This window comes from Tachysurus vachellii, chromosome 21 (genome assembly GCF_030014155.1).
Source record: "Tachysurus vachellii isolate PV-2020 chromosome 21, HZAU_Pvac_v1, whole genome shotgun sequence".
NCBI lineage: Eukaryota > Metazoa > Chordata > Actinopteri > Siluriformes > Bagridae > Tachysurus > Tachysurus vachellii.
Genome location: NC_083480.1, coordinates 10953294 through 10972540, shown reverse-complemented (window position 1 = coordinate 10972540; position 19247 = coordinate 10953294). Strand labels below are relative to the sequence as shown.

At 38.2% G+C, this 19247-nt stretch overlaps 1 protein-coding gene across 1 annotated transcript; it reads right to left on the bottom strand.

Annotated features, from left to right (window-relative positions):
- Window positions 1-515: 515 nt before the first annotated feature.
- Window positions 516-18210, bottom strand: col1a2 (collagen, type I, alpha 2). The gene is made up of 50 exons (XM_060897661.1): window positions 18005-18210; window positions 16552-16553; window positions 14917-14952; window positions 14375-14458; window positions 13971-14027; window positions 13810-13854; window positions 13661-13714; window positions 13521-13574; window positions 13369-13422; window positions 13076-13129; window positions 12745-12798; window positions 12368-12412; window positions 12140-12238; window positions 11995-12048; window positions 11705-11803; window positions 11564-11608; window positions 10581-10679; window positions 10406-10459; window positions 10193-10300; window positions 9988-10041; window positions 9666-9764; window positions 9134-9187; window positions 8930-9028; window positions 8778-8831; window positions 8624-8677; window positions 8481-8534; window positions 8098-8151; window positions 7880-7924; window positions 7671-7769; window positions 7384-7491; window positions 7165-7218; window positions 7023-7076; window positions 6139-6192; window positions 5942-5995; window positions 5747-5854; window positions 5310-5363; window positions 5162-5215; window positions 4847-5008; window positions 4628-4735; window positions 4358-4465; window positions 3896-3949; window positions 3655-3762; window positions 3412-3465; window positions 3215-3322; window positions 3001-3054; window positions 2804-2911; window positions 2458-2704; window positions 2158-2342; window positions 1798-2040; window positions 516-1522 (listed from the first exon to the last, which is right to left on the bottom strand). The coding sequence occupies exons 1-50, from the start codon at window positions 18072-18074 to the stop codon at window positions 1376-1378; spliced, it is 4059 nt and encodes a 1352-aa protein (XP_060753644.1). The 5' UTR covers window positions 18075-18210; the 3' UTR covers window positions 516-1375.
- Window positions 18211-19247: the final 1037 nt, after the last annotated feature.

Below are 19247 nucleotides of genomic sequence, written 5' to 3'. Positions count from 1 at the left end.
GTCCAAAAATGAAATGGACACATTTTCCCCATCACACCAGTAGTTGCCTTCCTAATTTTTTTTATTAAGCTAAAATGTAAATGTAAAATGAAGCTTAGTTAGAAACAGTAGTAGCAGCCACCTTGAAGCTGAAATCACTTTCTTTCTCAGTAGTTTAGTACCAATCTGTACATGTGCCAGAACTGGAAAGGAGGTTTGGAAATAGGTTTAAAGGCCAAGTTATTTGTTTTGTGAAGTTATTCAAATGTTAATATAATTCTAATTAGAAATCTGTTACATTTGTTCATAGCTCCAATATGAAATGAAATAACCAATAAATTATTGATTAGAAATAATCAAAGGACAGGAGGTAGGAGGTAAAGGACAATTATGTTTTAAATTTGTCTGAATTGGTTCCTTAAGGGAATTTCTTATGTTTTTGTATTTCATAAAGTTAAAAGTTCTGAAGTCATGATATCACATTTATAGACTTTTCAGTTGTTCTAAACACTTTAAATCACTTAACTCGTGGAATGTTGTGTTTTAGAACATTGGACATGCTTTATTTCAGAACTTTTCACAATTTATTTAAACATCTCACATATACAAAATAGGTACAATAAACTTTGTGGTTCATTTTAGCGAGAGAGGCCTCCAATACCCTTTTAAAATGGTTGAAATGTGATTGTCAGTATGAACACTGGGGGGTGTGGTTGAACTAAATGCCTTAACAAAAAGGAATCCAAATAAAACTAAAAACAAAACAATGAAAACATGAAAAGTAAAATCTGGACAAACATCAGATTTAGGAATTTTCCACCTGCTTAAAAAATGGGGTTATCAGTGGGACCTGTGCAATTCTCCTTAAAGACAATACAAAATAATACAGTAAAAGTGGTTTCCTCCACAGCTGTAAATGTAGCACCATATATCCACACTTCAAGTGTTTGAGCACCTTTAACACAGGACAGAACTTGATGCCTTAGTACCAATGAGTAGGATGTGGTTCAGGTCTGGTAATATTTTATTTTTAACAGGCATGAGGTAGTTTAAACCTTTTGGAAATTGTGGTTATAAACCTCCTCTTTGGAAGATATAAAGACCACAAAGTGATGCATACTTTCATCATTTTTATTACACTTCTTTCATTTTTTACAAAATGATGGCATGTCCCACACCATGGTGTTTCCCAGCATCTCTTTCTGGGCAGCTGTATTAATTTGCATTGTGCAATTCTCCGTTCAGTCCATTGGTCCTCGCCGATAGAACCCAGCTTAAGCAAGTGGATGTGCAGAGGAAATCAGCATTCAGTATAAAAAACAACACAGAGAAGAAGGGCAGAGATTTTTTCATTTTTCTTTCTTTCTCTCTTTTTTTTAATTTATCTTGAGTCTATTCATTTGAAACAGACTGGGCCAATGTCCAGACCAAATTCTTGATCAGCGCCACCAATGTCCAAAGGTGCAATGTCGAGGATGGGCAGGCGAGATGGTTTATTTGTTCTGTATTCAATGACTGTCTTGCTCCACTGGCCAGTGTGTTTCTGTAGGGCAAATCACAAAGGAGAATCACAAGTTAGTTAGAAGTAATGCAAGTCAAAATTAACATTTTATCTCAGGTAATTATCACATCTCCAGTTTAGAAGTATGCTTTTTCATTTAACTGGATCAATGAATTTTGTAAGAGCTGGTGGAAATCTACATTAAAAAAATTATGCTATTTAGAGTATCCTGTAACCATGAGACATTGCGCACACATGAACATTGTCTATGTCCTAATAAAACATGAAGATACAGCGATATTGCACTTAGAACTTACAGTGCAGCCATCCTCCAGAACGCTGTAGGTGAAGCGGCTGTTGCCCTCTGCCCGGAGTTCCACATCATTGGAGCCCTGCAGTAAGGCAGCCTTCTTCAGGTTGCCGTTCTCACCATCCATGTAGGCAATGCTGTTCTTGCAGTGGTACGTGATGTTCTGGACAGCCTGGTTGGCCAGCAGACGCATGAAGGCCAGCTGTGTTGCCATGGATTGTGGGCTCAGGGTCTCATCATTATAGCCAAACTGAGGAAAGGAATGGAAAATGTTTCACCAAAGTGAGCAGAATGATCCTCAAGTAATAGACAAAACTTGTTAATTACTAGAAAAAAAGGATGAACTATAACTGTTTATAAAACTCACCTCGGTGCCACCATTGATGGTCTCGCCGAACCAGACATGCTTCTTCTCCTGGGTACTTCTGTACCAGTTCTTGCGTGCAATGCTCTCAGGTTGAGCATAGATACAGGTCTGACCTGTGGTGAAGTCGCAGAAGGCCTTAATGGCATCCATGGTGCAGCCCTGGTTGGGATCGATCCAGTAGAATCCTACAAAAGAAAACATAAGATTAGTTGGACAAGAGCTGAAGGCCAATCAAATACCAGGTATAATAATCATATTTATTAGGATTCAATGTTACATATAAGAAGTTTGAGAACTCACCACTGCTCCAGTCAGGGTGGCTGAGCCTGATGTCACGGCATGTGCGGGCAGGGTTCTTCTTGGAGCCCTCAGGTGAAAGCAGGTTGTCGATCTGAGAGTTTAGGGACTTTATGGTGGCATCCACCTCATAGTCCTTAGCCCTGAGAGCAGCCTGGTCAGCTCTGTACTCATCATAGCCACCAGAAATATCATATCCACCACCAGCGGCACCAGGGGGTCCAGGGAGACCAGGAGATCCTGGAGGTCCCTGAAGATCAAGTTAGTGCTATCTTTAGGCTACAAGCTTGCAACAGTTAATTTTGACCATTTATACCCATCTTTTTGGGGGATAAAAATTACTACTTACAACAGGTCCAGATTGTCCTGGGGCACCACGATGTCCAGCAGGTCCAACAGGACCAGCAGTGCCAGGTCTACCATCCTTACCAGATGGGCCAGTGGGACCAGCAGGGCCCTATAAAGGTGAGTAACATAGATCTTATCAACAGTGTTCCAAGGTCCACATATAAACTATGCCTGGGTAACAACAGGTAGGTTACGTACTCTGGAACCAGCGGGTCCGGCAGGTCCTGCTGGGCCACTGTCACCACTAGGTCCCTGTAAGGTAAAACCATCATTAATGATCAGCCAGTCAAAAAGGAATAACTGTCATTCTAATTGTGGAGTACATGTGGAAATTCATGCTTAGCATGGCATTTTGTTTTGAGTAGGAGAACTACAACGCTAGGATGGGGTCACTAGGATTTGGGTCACTCACGCTGACTCCAGGCATTCCCTGGAGACCAGGATGTCCACGCAGTCCCTTCATGCCTCTGTCTCCCTTTTCTCCAGCCACACCCTTCTCACCACGGGGTCCAGAAGGGCCCTGATGAACACATAAGGAAAGTGAGATTTATCTACATAAAATATATATATCTAATTCATCTGTGGATTGCGCACAGTCAATTTACTTACAGGGGCACCTCTTGCACCGGCAGGGCCAGCTGGTCCAACAGATCCAGAGGGTCCCTAAAGAAAAAGATGCACATAATAGGAATGTAATTTTTACTTGTCATAAAAAAAATTTGCTGTTATAAAAACAACATGCTCTCAATAACAGCTCAGAGTTTGCTATCACACTACTAAGGGAACTCAAGTAGTGTTTATAGACAATTCTGAAATATGTCAAGAACTTGTTTTTCAGGGCTGGACACTTACAGCCTCACCACGGTTTCCAGGTCTGCCAGCTGGACCAGCTGATCCCAAGGGTCCAGAAGCACCAGCAATTCCAAGAGGGCCAGGAGATCCAGGCTCTCCACGGTCACCCTGTCAATTTGAAACAGTTAAATATAAATCACTGATTTACAAATCCAGGCCACAAATATTAAAATATATGAATAGATACATAATATATAATTCTAATCTCATTCTGTGTTTCTTACTACAGTTCAACTTTTACCTTAATGCCAGCAAGACCAGGGCGACCAGGAGCTCCATCATTACCAGGGCTACCCTATAGATGAAAACAAAGATCTATATTTAATTATGTACAGAAATATAATAAATAGGCTTTTGGTTATTCCAACTGTCCTATATATAATAAATATATAATTAATAACGAGTTTTACTAATTTTGCAAGTTGTGTGCTTTAAGTATGCTTTTGTTGGTTGATTATGGAAAGATGACACTCATAGCTTAGAAAATCGCATTTTAGGCACCAAAAAAATTTACTTGCATTGCCTTCAACCTGTATTAAAAAAGTGATTCAAATTGCATATTCATTAAGTCAAAGATGCAAGACATTTAAATAATTTTATCCTCCTTAGAGTCTGTGAGAAAATCAGCGTGCATGTTTTAAGGGTGTTATCAAGTTTACACATTTTTCACACACTGTAGGCAAAATGGCAGAAAACAGCTTACCTCACGTCCAGATTCGCCCTGAGGACCAGTCATACCAGGCAGACCAATGTTACCACTTGGACCACGGGGACCAGGGGCACCAGGAGGTCCAACTCTACCAGGCTCACCCTGAGTAACACATCAGAATACCAAGTTTGCCAAAGGAAGGTCAAGTACAAGTAACATATTCCAGAAATCAGTGACTACCTATGTTGTTGTTACCCAAATGCTATATCACAGTGAGGATAATGATGGTTCAGATTGTGCTTACAAGTGGATGAGGTCACTTACAACTGCACCAACTGGACCAGGAGTTCCACGTTCACCTCTGGAGCCAGGAAGGCCAGTGATTCCCTGAGGTCCAATCAGACCACTAGGTCCAGGAGTACCTGAAGGTCCCTGTGGTCATAACAACAGTAGATTTCGCTTTAATAGTCCATCTTAATGTGTGTGTAAACTGAGACAGTGGACTGGCAAAACTTGTTGCATTTGGAATGTCAGGGAATATACCTTAGCACCACTCTCTCCAGAGGATCCCTTCTCACCATGTGGGCCAGGAGGTCCAATCAGGCCATTCTCTCCCTGAGGTCCAGCAGGTCCAACATCACCACGAGGACCACGAGGACCATCCTTTCCAGCATGACCAGTGGGACCAGGAGGTCCAGCAATACCCTGTAAATTTAAAATGCAAGACCTCTCGTTAGTTTATTCGATCTTTATACTACCAAAGAACAATTCTTCATCCAGCATGTTAATATGCTGTCTATTATATATAAGATATATAGGAAACTGCATGGAGGATCATGGTTATTTTTTGAAACTCACAGCAGGACCAGGTGGACCAACTCTTCCAGCAGCACCAGGGAAACCAGTCAGTCCCTGGGACAAAGACACAGGTTAAACATTACGTATAATGAATATTTTTAAAAATAAAAACAAGAAGTTAGCATTGTAAAATACTGAAGGAGCTTACAGTGGGACCAGTCTCACCACGAGCACCAGGGGGGCCAGCTGGACCAGAGGGACCCTGATTAACACAGCATAATACAATAATTTATGGAGGAACTGTGCCAATATTGCTGAACATTTATCATGTTCATCTGATAACAATGAAAAGCATGCTTTATGCTAGTCAGATCAGAAACTGTATATTTTATGTGTTTTCATTGCTTAGGGATAAACTACAGCCTAGAACATGATTACAACAAAATAATCTACATTTCAGGTAAAATTTAATTACTTTAATACTTAATACATTAAAACTATATGAAGATACACACTGGTACAGTAAATATCACATTCATTTCTATTTCATTTGAAAGGTCTAGCTGTTTTTTTGGTCTCAAGTCCCTGTTGTGCTCTTTGAAATTTTAAACTTAGTGTTTAAATATTTGTATTATTTAAACTTACAGCAGGTCCGGGGTTGCCAGCAGGACCAGAGACACCGGAAGGCCCAACATCACCCTTTCCACCAGCGGGACCTTTCTCACCTTTAGCTCCAGGCTGGCCATCAGCACCCTGTAAGAGCCATGGAAATCATGTCACTCTGGTCATGATGAACTAGAAGTGCTCCATGTACAAACATTGACATGCATGTGCACTTACAGGAGGCCCAGCAAATCCAGGAGGTCCAGCAGGGCCAGCCTCACCACGTTCTCCCTATTGACAGATATATACATAAATTAGATGTACTGCATACTAAGTGGTGGTAACATGACAATGCCAAATCAATTAGGAGTGCTTTCTAATCTTCATGGCAAGGATAAGCATTCTGTATTTTGATATAAAGTAAGAGTGCTTACGGGAGGACCACGAGCACCAGCAGGGCCAGCAGGACCAGCAGAACCAGCCTCACCCTGATAAATAAAGTTCAACATTATTTATCAGGCAGACATGAAGCACACAATATTTCTTGAACCAAATTATTTTTTCTAGAGGCAAATGTAATTGTAGTGTCCAAATAATCATTCGTTATCAAAACAATTTAACTGATTAATTGAAATCCAGTCTCTTAAATATGAGGTACAACTTCAGTTACAACTACAGTAAATTCAAATTGGAACAAAGTATATGTTTTACTGTTTTTACACCTATTGTTGTTGGTAAATAAAGAGTAATCCTTCTATTTGAATTAAAAAAAATAATAGAGTTGATTCATATAATGTCTTTACACTGAGAAGCGTAGTAAATATGTATTTTTTCTACAGAACCTAATTGCAGGTCATACTCTTAAAGTGAATCTTTCTAAATTTCCACAATGCACAATGATTATCTTAAGAATATCTCATTAGGATCTATGGAATTTTTCTCAGTATGATTCTGAGATAAATCCACTGATTAATGTTGTTATTTTTCATTATAAGAAAGAATATATAATAATAGCCAAACTAGTATAGTTAATAGTATATAAATTTGTATTGAGTTTTCTTCAATTTGGTTCTAGATCTCCCGTGTTCCAGTTCTCTTGTCCCTATGGTACTTCTGTAGACAACATGGTAGATCCACAGGGGGGAGTGATGCCTCTCCAGCAGAGGGCAATAATGACTACAGATCCATTATATTTACCATGTTGACTTTTCACTGGAAATTCCATAATGTAGATAACATAAGGATAACATAAAGGATTGTGTCACATAAAAAATTGCTAAATATTTTGTTTCCACATGAGTCACAAAATATTCTTTACTTTATCCCCGTTGGTACCAGCAGGTCCAGGAGGTCCAATGGGTCCAGGAGCTCCCTGGTAAACAAAAAAAAAGACTTTTAACTTAGGCATACATATTATGGGATAATCACATTTATATAAAGGACACTGAGCTAGAACTTACACGTGCACCGTCTCTTCCAGCATTGCCCTCTGGGCCTCTGTAACCAGACTCACCCTATTTGGAAAAAAAAGTGAAAATAAGAGCCTTTGTTTACTGAGATTCAGACATAGCAGAAATAAACATCATTGCTGACTTCACCATGACAAGTTCCCAGGTTACATAGCTCTAAGAATGCACAGTGCTGAAAAGAGTGAAGAGATGGATCTTTCCAGAACTGACCTTCTCACCCTTGACTCCAGGAGTACCAGCACCACCACGCTCACCGGGCATGCCAACAGCTCCCTGGGGACCTTGAGCACCAGCAAGACCAGCAGAACCAGGTTCACCCTGAAGGAAAAAGGTAGCAATGACTGAACACACTTTCTTTAGGGAAAACACTTGTATAGAGTCTTGAGAGATAAATGTTCATGTACATACATCACACATCTAATCAAAATAAATTTGGTGCTCAAATAAAATGAATAGTTTTTCCTAAATAATCAGTGGCACCAATAACCACAGATTACCTTGTTTCCATCAGGGCCAGGTGCACCAGAAGGTCCACGAGGTCCAATGGGTCCCTGGGTACCAGAGGCACCAGCAAGTCCGGGATTACCACGCTCTCCCTACATGGAAACACACAAGAGGAAGAATATGTGAGAAGATGGTCAGAAACTGATCTTGTTATATGTTTGGTTTATGTGTGTATTCAGTGCAAAAATATGTGTGGCAATACCTTGCCACCAGAAGGTCCAGCAACTCCTTGATCTCCGGGAATACCCTATCAAGAAATTAAACACAATTGTAAATGAATTAACTGACGCATGTTTCATCACCAAAGTAAATTACCTGTAGACTCGGATACTGTATTGCAAAATGATTATAGATTTATATAATTATAAGAGAATTATATGTTAATTTTGATTCATTATTGCCATTTTATGAAGATCTTACTCTGTCTCCGGGTTTGCCAGTCTCACCAACAGGTCCAGCAGGTCCAGGAAGACCCTGTGAAATTAAAAGAAGGAGATCAGTGATCCGCACAGAGAACTGGAGTACTTGCACAGTACAATAAAGTATAAATACCAATTTCAACTTACAAAAATACCACTATGTGTTCATATACAAGTTACTGTCAAGGGTAGGACCATCTAATCACATAATTAATAATGAGGAACCAAGCACCAAGTTACTCCACCAGCAATGTGGAGTATACTCTAGCATAGTAAATAACAGAATTTTTTTTTTTTTGCATTGTAAACTGTCTAAGAATCAAAGGACAGGATATTGTGTCCTTTCCATCAGGCCTAAGTGAATAAATAAACAGAGACACAGACCTGGAAACCAGGAGCACCAGCGGGTCCTGCCTCTCCTTTCTCACCAGCACCACCCTGTAAATCAAAGAAAAATTTACATAGAAATCAGCGGTCACACACTTATGTTAGTGTGTAGATTTCCTGGTTTTATTAAGTCTACTTACAGAAAGTCCAACAGGACCAGCAGGTCCATTGTTACCATCAGGACCAGGGGGGCCCTAAAATGACAAAATATTACTCAGTGAAAGAACAACTGTATTACTGTAAGAAATTAGATACATTTAGAGAGGTGACTTAGGGAAATTATAAGATGCGTACTCTTAGACCAGGAGCACCAGCAAGTCCCTTCTCTCCAGGTTTGCCAGGCTCACCCTAGAGATGGATGCAGATATGTTATGTTGAAATCTGTCAGTTGTCAGATTTTGGCTGCTGCTACTTTCTAATACTGTAACATATATCAAATTACGTACAGAAGGTCCTTTAGGGCCAGGGAATCCAATGTTACCAGGCTGGCCTCTGGGTCCAGTTGGGCCAGGAGGTCCACTGCGGCCATCTTGACCGGAAGGACCCTGGAAATGGAGATCCACAGTAGCAGTGATTAAAAGAAATTTTTTCTTTTATACTTCAGCAGTTCTAGTATCAATATTTATTATGTTTTATTGGAAGATACTTACAGAAGGTCCCTCCTTTCCTTGGGGTCCAGGGCTTCCAGGACTACCGGGAAGACCCTATAAGTTGAGAGCAAATTAAGATGTAACATATATAATATTCATAACAATAACATAACAAGGATGAGGTCATACACTAGTATTATAAAACATTTGATATAAATAGAAATAGAAATGGATACTATATATAGCAACTACTGAGCTGTATCTAACTCATCATTTTGTGAGGCATTATGTAAGGCATTCAATTTTATATTTATGTGTATTTGGCAGTAGATAAATCTGTTGAAGTCATATGATAGAAGTAAGATTAAATTATTTTGTGAGCTTTGAACAATCTGAAGCTTTTGAGGAAAGCTTTTTGGTGATTTTTTTACACTGAAAGCCCAATTAACCGTATATTATATCAAATTAAATAAATGAAATTTGAGATTATGATTAGGCCATGTAACTTCAAATTCAAGACAATATACTACTCATTTTTAGAATAAATAGATGTCTCTCAGTGATAGTATATATGTATAGGTAAAATACTTACTCTTGCTCCAACCAGACCGGCCTCACCAGCACGGCCAGCATCACCAGGAGGTCCACGTGCACCAGGAGCACCAGCAGCACCCCTTGCACCAGGCATGCCCTGGAAGTGAAAAGTTTAAGAAACCAGTATTAGCACATAACTAACAAGATATTGTTATTATTATCTTTCAGATTCTTACAAACATTTCTAAAAATATGTGTAGTGATACAAAACTTTTCATGGTTTTGAAATTAAAATTTATCCTATCATTTTAATGAACAATGTTCTCATATTTCTAACAGGCATTCACTAGGTATTTATATTGTTAGCATAATTTACTAACCATTGATCCTCCTCTACCAGCCAGACCAGGAAGACCACGAGTTCCAGCAGCTCCCTATACAGAAAACAAAGAGACATTCATTAAAGAAAATTTAATCATAAACAAAGAGACATCATTGAAACATTAATTGTAATTCACAGAAATACAGGATTAGTGTATTTGTCAAAAAAAATAAACTGAAAAAATACACAAAAACATTACTCACTCTGGGCCCACGCAGACCAACAGGTCCAGCTGATCCCTGCTCACCAGTTGAGCCTCTTTTGCCCTCATCACCAGCAGCACCAGTGAGCCCTTGAGCACCAATGTTACCCTGCATAAGAAGCACATCAAGATTAGGGAATGGGAAAAAATGCAGGAAACACCTGTTCTTTAATACATACTTAATTACAAAAATACATGGTATAATTATACTTACAGGCTCACCCTTGACACCAGTCTCTCCCTTTACCCCTACAGGTCCAGGGTCACCCTATAAGAAAGATGCAATAGAAAGATCCTTCAGTTGAATCCTTCATACAACTGTTCAGCAGAATATAGACAATATACATAGCATGGTTTTATTAGGTTTGGTCTGTTTAGATGGAACTCACAGAAAGACCTCTGGGGCCAGAAGGTCCAGCAGGTCCCTGGGGGCCAGGGCTACCTCTTGGTCCAGGGAAACCAGGGGTACCAGCAACTCCAGGGGTACCCTGTATGATCAACCATAGCATTTAAAGATGGCAAGTGAAATGCATATTTAAATAAATTCAACAAAATGGGTTCCTCAACAATTCTTTGGAAAATTAAAATGGTTGTAATATTTGAAAAGCCTGCTCTATTGTTCTACACAGAACTTTTGTTGGTTCACAAACCAAATGAACAAGATTAAATGTGTTTTTAGCTTGTAGCTGCACAACACTAGAAATAACTCTAAGATGGTTGCAGCAAACAGATACAGTGCAGAACAGAATTTGTCCTGGGTCTAAGACATTTTTTCAAATGAAGCCTAATGTGCCGTAATGTATAGTTTTTTTTTAAATTGTCTTTGTTATTCCATTTAAATCTTCAGGGATATTATAAAAGCAAAGTTACGTTGGTTCATTTATCTGAATCTACTAACAAATATCTAATATATAATATATTATTATAAATTTAGCTAAAAGGAAGACATAAACTTAGAAATAACAAAATTAAATCCCATTTCATATACATATATATGACTGATGAGAGAGAGTAAAAATGTAGGTGACCCAGAGAATTGGTAAGAGACAAAAGATATATATAGTTTATGCAGGTAGACTGCTAATGAATGTGACTCAGATGGTCTTCACTTTAATTCTCTCCACCCTCCTAATGTATGTTAACAAAGCTTAACACTGCAAACATGTTTGGAAGTGAGAAAAAGAACTAATATGGACTCTTAAGTCAAAAATACATTACAGTAATGCTTAAAGAATACAAGCCTGTTAATGTGTATATCTAAAGTGTTGTTCAAATAAACTTGCCCTGTCTTGCCTTGCTTGGTATAATTTCACATCCAATTAGACTCTTATTTTCATTCTTTCACTTCAATAGAGTCTCACTGAATACTTACAGCAGCTCCCTTAGCACCGTTGATACCATTAGCACCAGGGTTACCCTAGAGGAGGGAAAAAATGACTGTCAGTACAGTACTGTGAAGGTAAAAAGGCTGCTAGGCTGAAGGTGCTTTAAAGCAACTAGTAAGCATACTTACAGGAGGACCAACTGGGCCAGAAACACCATTTGTTCCAGGCTCTCCTCTCTGTCCTTGAGGTCCAGATGGGCCAGAGGAACCGGCAGGTCCAATCTCTCCCTGTCAAATAATGATGAGATAAAAATAGCTTAATTGGCAGGCTGATACTGAACTGCATTTACAATAATGCAGCTATGACAAGACTTAAGTCAGTCAAGATTTATGATTCATAAATGCAGACCATAAATTTAAGACACAAGCATATTCATTAACACTTTTTAATTTACAATATTTCTCATATTGGTACATACTTTAGGTCCAGGGCCACCAGGGAAGCCTGGAGGTCCAGCAGATCCAAGTGGACCCTGACAGAGAAGATCACATACAAAACAGTGTTAGACTGAATTTTCAAAATCTAGTCTACGACACAAGAAGGGTCGAAGGTCAAATACTTACAGCAGGGCCAGCAGGACCAGTGTTACCATCAGCACCACGGGCACCAGCGGGACCAGCAGGACCAGGACGACCTCTCTCACCAGGTAGGCCACGTGCACCCTATACAAATACATGTACAATATGAGGATACTGCAACCTTTATTTTACATTATGAAGAAATTGTAGAATAATAACATTTTACCTAAGATAAACCATTCATTTAAGAAAAATATATAAGCCATAACCTACTCTTTGTCCAGGGGTTCCATTTGAGCCATGAGCACCAGTCTCACCCTAAAATATATAAAATAAAATAAAAAAAGTGGGTTCAAACTGTTTAAGCATTAAAGACCATCTATGGACAAACTTGGCTGCAATTGATAGCTTTTGAGGTATAAATGCACTTCAAGGTTAAATAAAGCTATTTTTGGTTTATATGTGAAATACAGATTAATCTCTTGCAGAACTGAAATGACTGTTGGTAATGTGCTTTGAGATAAATAACTAGACACCATGCTGGGATTTCATATTTTTTTTTTACATTGACTCAATCATTATAGTTTTGTTGTTTTTAACAGAATCTTTTTTCCATGATGGTTATTGGATCAGTTCATCTCTAATTTTACCTTAGTTCCGATTTCACCTGGCTCTCCTTTTCGTCCATCAAGGCCATTGTAGCCCTATGATAGAGAAAAAATAATCACAAAAGAAATCATGCATTGCCCAATTTATATGTGAATGCTGCTTTCTAAGAAATAATTAAATCTAAAGAAACCTATAACCATATATAAATCTAAATGTGTATATTTATACAGTATATCTTTCTTGCAAATAATTACAAAGTACCTCATTAGTTTTCTTAAATTAGATAAATACACATAATAAATGAATTACATGTATACAATATAAACATCCTTAATAAAAGTAAATATCCTAATTTGTCCACATGTTACTCACTCTGTGTCCCTTCATGCCTGGAAGTCCAGGAGTTCCTGGGAAACCACGAGCTCCCTGATAAAGTAAAAGAAAAGGATATTAGTGAATTGTGACTTTAAAAGCACAGCAATCTCACGATTGTCATCCTTTGTCATATTGATTATGAAGTCATGTCTAAAAAGGAAATATGTATTTTTTTAGGCCAGATATGAGTGAAAAATACAGGTGAAGCTAGTTTGACTGGTCTTTTATTATCTACAAATCCCTTAAAATACATTTAAATTAAATGGGAAATGTATTGAGGTTGGTTTTACCTGGGAGCCAGGTGTACCTCTGTCTCCAGGCTGTCCAGGTCTGCCATTGTTACCCTGAATAAAAGTTACAGACAATGCTATCAGATATGCATATCAATAAAATCAGAAATTGCTTTTTTCCCCCACAAAATAATGATTTTATTTTCACTCACATCTTCACCAGACTTGCCAGGAGGTCCAGGGGGTCCACGAGGTCCACCTGCTCCCTAATGAAAGATAAAATCAGTAGTTAAAAGTCAAGTGTGTTTTATGCCTCTGTGTATTATTATACTGAGAATAAAAGTTTCCTTACAGCCTGTCCAGGCTCTCCAGGCTCACCAGCATGTCCTTGGGGTCCCTGAGGTCCCTATGTTTGAAAACAAATATTTTGTAAACATCACAAATGTTTCAATTCAACTTGAAATAATAATCACAGCATTTACCAAGAGAAAGACTACTTACAGAGGTACCAGGTGGTCCGCTAGGGCCCCGAGGTCCCATCAAACCCTTTACAGAAGAATACAAATAAGTCTCAAATGAACATTCATTATATTTTCTACATTGATTCATGTATTATCTGTATGAGCTATGGTTAAATGTGTTGTGTTTTTCTGGGCACTCACAATAGGTCCAGGGCCAGGTTCAGGTCCTTTAGAGCCATCATACTGAGCAGCAAAGTTCTGTTCAAAAGTGAGGCAAGTTAACATTTTTCCTCTGACAAATATACACTGTTATAAATAACTTATATAACAGCATCAAATATCTTATTTGACAATGATAATAATAGTGTAAAGAATATGAATCAATGTGCATTGCATTATTGGATGTCACATAAACCATTGTACAAACATAACCATAAGTACAAAGGCATAAACACAAACACTGAAATATTAAAGTTAAAATATAATTGGGTCAAAAAGTTAAGACCACCCTTTTAGACATGATAGGTCAATAAGACACACTGATCAACATTCTCTCAAGATCAGTACAGTTTAAACCTCCATTTATTTTACATGAAACAACTTACTCCACTAAGACCAGGGGGGCCAGGAGGGCCAGGAGGCCCAGGAAGTCCAGGTTTGCCAGGTTTGCCATCAGGCCCTTTAGGACCCTGAAAGAGAAAATTGAAATCAATTTCTGAATGTAGAAAATAACTGTCCATCCTGGAACTCAGTGCTAACTCTGACCAGGACAGGATCTGAGCTTCTTAATAATATAATAATATAATAAAAGTGACAAACTGTTTAGGAGTGACAGCGTACTGTTGTTAAAAAGGTTCCCATGTTGCAGTAGCTTGATCAATGATTTCTTGATATAACACATTGAACACTAACACTAAGTGAACTCATACAAACTATAACAACTATAGATTCTTGGCCATAATGTTGCACTATGATTCAAGAAAAGATTTTAAGATTTACGGAAATTATTTGTTTCCGTAAATCTCCGTAAACCTCAGTCATTTCCTGGGTGTGGTTTCTACAGGGTTAAGTCAGAACTTTGCTCACTGACCCCTTTTTATTAATAAAATCTATTACACATCTTGAGGAATCATGGTTTCGGACTTACCCTATCACCTCTAGGTCCTTTATATCCCCTTGGGCCCTATTTATAAAAAAAAAAAAGAGTTAATCACCAACTGTAACAAGTGCTTTTAGTTAGTAAGGTTTGTAATCATGCATTCATTCACTTGCGTAAAATCAATTGGCTTTGATTATATATGTCGTTCAGTGTGTAATAGCTTTTTAGGCTGCTTGTGAAGATGTGCAAACTGAGTTCAGAAACTGACTCTTGAGCACGTATTTATCATATATAGCCAATTATAGAACCATGAGCTCAGTTCAAACATCCCACAAGCTACATACATCACTATGACATAACAGTTCATGCTCACCTTCAGATAAGCCTAGATAAAAAGAAAGATAAATAAATGCAAGATTTATTTATTCCATCTTTTCCACAAGTTTATTATGCCATTTGACATGAAGGCTATAAGTCCTAATGACATTCGTCCTGACTAAGCTCTCAGTAAAGCATGCATATACATTTACTCTTCACATGCTCTTGTGTCAGCACTGGATTAGTTATTAGTCATCAGTGATCTGTGCATCATATCATATATATTGAGTAAAGATGTTTAAAGGCCTGTAAAAGCCTCATTTGGTTTAAATATACACATCTAATAGAAGTAAAGACAAATAAGTAGAAACTGGACACTGATGTTATTTATTTTTAAGACATGCAAGAGTATTGTCTGATATTACAGTGAACAATCTGTCTTAATCTCAAAGGCAGGACAATACTACACACACATACACACACACACACACACACATTTATATATATATATATATATATATATATATATATATATATATATATATATATATATATATATATATATATATATATATATAATAATTAAAATATATATATGTGTATGTGTTTATTTATTTATTGAAGGCCCTGTTGTTTAGCAGTACTTCTGTGAATTTCTAGGCCACGTTGATTCTGTTAAAGGCCTCCCCTTCAGACAGCCATCTAAAAGGGTTTCATTGTACCCAAGCTGCCTGCCCAGGAGAAGTGAGTGGTTTTTGATTTCACTGACATTTGCTATAGCCAATAGGACAATCTTGTCTCATGTGGACAGGAAAGAGGGAAAAAAACACACAGCATTGCAGAATTATCTGGATAAGACAGAAAACTGTGGCATATCTGAGACTGGCATGGATCTGTTCACTGAATATCCTTCATTTTAAAGAAAAAGGTAAGAATTTCTATTGCACTTCTAAAGAATATGAAGAATATGACTGCATGAAAGTGTACTAACCGCTTTGATGATAAGGAGCAGGAGAAGAGCCATGGAGAAAGAGAGAGGAAGACAGAAATGATCAATCAAATGATTAGAAACAATCAGATGACTAGAAAAATTCAATAGAAAAAATGTTTTTTAATAATCTTCTTGGTGATCAAAAACAACATTTGGAATTAAAACTTCAATGCTAAGTATACTAAGATTTGCAAAGACACAAAAGAGGTGTTTCCACTGTACTTGCCCACTAATTACTACTTAAAACTGTAAAATAACTCTGTTGTATTAAACCTTCAGGCTTATGAAATGTTTTGATCTACTATATGTAATGTAATATGAAGAATATAATGTAATATCATTTTTTATCTTGCGGTAGTAAAACCAGAATTAACAGCTGTCTCGACTAGCTGGTGTTTTTCATTTCACTGAAGCACCATGAAGATGCAAAGTGTTGATAACACCAAAAATCTTTTGCATGGGTAGGATTATATTGCAAATATTACTACTACTCTACTACTACTACTACTACTATTACTACTACTACTACTACTACTATTACTACTACTACTACTACTACTACTACTACTACTACTACTACTAATAATAATAATATCAACTGAATACTAAAATCTTGTTTGTTTTAGTTACTTGCCAGTGTTATTGTAGATGTCAAATTATGCATGCTGGAAAATATTTGGAATCAACTGCCACCACTATTATAATAATAATAATAATAATAATAATAATAATAATAATAATAATAATAATAATAATAATAATGAGATTATTATACACTGAAAAAATACTTTTCAATTTAAAAAAAGGACAGAGAGAAAAAATTCAGGAGCTTCTGAAAGATATATTAGTTCACCCGGATAAAGTATTTCTAGTTATTGGGGTCATCCAGTCAAGTCTGATTGATGAGTGACCTTGTGGGCGGAGTTAACGCACCCTGCAACCCTACTGCGCCCCGGCGCGCATCCAGTCCTGCGCCTCCTACTGGTGGCGCACTGTAACAGCATCATGCTCTCAAAGGGCGGCGCCGTTATGTCACCAAAACTCCACTAGATGGCGCCTCGGGGCTCGTTACAGTTTTTTAAAAGTAAAATCTGCAGGCACGAATTAGGAAAAAAAATAAGAATGTTTTAATTAAAATGCTATCTAATAAATTTGCAATAGGGATTTTAGGTTTGTAATTCCGGTTAAAAAAGTGAAATACTATAATTTATCAGTTAAAAAAACAAATAATACATAGTAACAATATTTACTATTATGCTATTTGATTTAATGTTTTGCTTTGTATTTAAGCTAAACCTTAAGTCTTAATCGCGAAACAAACAGGTAAATTAGTAAATGCTGAATGCCAAAATATGCTATTACATAATTCGTCCAGCAGGTGGCGTTTCTTATATTTATGACAAACGCTCATATACAGGCGCCTGGAAAAAGACGGATTTGCAACGCCCAAGTTAAAGTCTGTAGGATGAATCTAACTACAGAGCCTTAGGCAAATTCTATTTAATGCAGTGTTACTCAGCTATGTTTGCGTTCAAGGGACTTGTCTTCATTTGCAAATACAAAAGATGATATCCACGGTAAAATCACGAAGCATCCTTTAAACGCACGCAGAATCCTTAATTTTCTTTATTTCTTTCTCTCTTTTTTTCATAGCCAATGTGGATAGCTGTCCTTCAGGTCAACTCCAAATAGTGGCCACAAGCAGACCAATGAATCCTCAGTCATCAATGGAATAAATGAGGCTTAAGGGTCCTTGGGAAAACAGACCAGAAAAAAAAAATAAAAAAAATAAAATAAAAAAAACAGAAGAAGCACATTAAAACTTACATTGGCATGACGCAAGGTACGATGTCACTGCAAGCAGCAACAGAATCCGGGTATCCACAAAGCTGAGCATGTCTAGTCCGACATGCAGACTCCTTGTGCCTCGGTGCCTGGTTTTTTCACTTCTTCAAGCAGGCATACAGCCGTGATGACGCAAAGTTAAACTCCAAACTTAGCGGGAACCTGCTGCCGTGATGCTGGAATAACAAAGTTCTATCAGCCCTATTTATACGGCAGGAGGTTCCTATGACTGCGCGTCGGAGAGCCACCTCTGAACCAATAGGATGTGAGCAACTCTAGAGAGGTCCTGAGTTGAGAACAGCCCGCGTGGGTCACGTGAACGCTTCTGGTCCCTGCCCACTCCCCGCAAACTTTGGCAACTTTCTGACCGTGATGACGAGTGCAACGTTTTAATTAGATCCATTCTTTTGAGGACGTGGACACAGACGAGATCCGAACCCGTGTGCGTTTTTTGTCCCAGGTTTCTTATTGGGGGTCTAGTCGTACCTGAGGCGTCACATTGCAGGGTTTGTAGACTAGTGGTGCTTGTCCTGTGGTCAGGGAAGGTCAGGCTGGCCGGTGGCACACGGAAGATGCGCGCTTTTACGCAGCGCTTTGGAGATCTGAGGCGCGCGCGGATCAGATATGGTGCAGCAGGGTGGTGTGGTGCAGACCGGAGACGGTCGCGCTTCACAGCTTCATATCAAATGAGTCTTTTAACATATCTTTGCATTGTAATTCCTAGAGAACCCCAGTTTACATTTTTCTTAGCTTTCACTTCCTAATACACTTAAGCCAGGTGAAAGCTTTGATTTTTTTCCTGGCTCATGTGTGTTCAGAACTGTTAAAAAAAAATTCTCTAAGAGGGCAACAAGCACTGGACTGGGGATGCTACTTCGCCTACAGGGTAAAGTCATGCAGCTAAAGAGGTTTGCTTTAAACACTAAAAGCAGGTGAGAGAGATCCAGTTTCAGCACTGAGTCTCAGCGCACAGCTTCAAGCAGGCCACAGGACCAGACATGTCCACAGCTAAGCTCCAGCAGTGACACTCTGTACAATGTGGAGCTGCAGGAACTCACAATAAGCATCTGCCTGGTTTACTACTCAACGTTCCATTGCATCTACAATGTCATTGATCAATCAGTGATATTATACAAATCCAAGATTACAGGGTTAAAATCTGTGTATTCTAAAGCCAGCTTTATTTCTTATCACAAAATCTCACAGGTGAATGACATTTACAGAC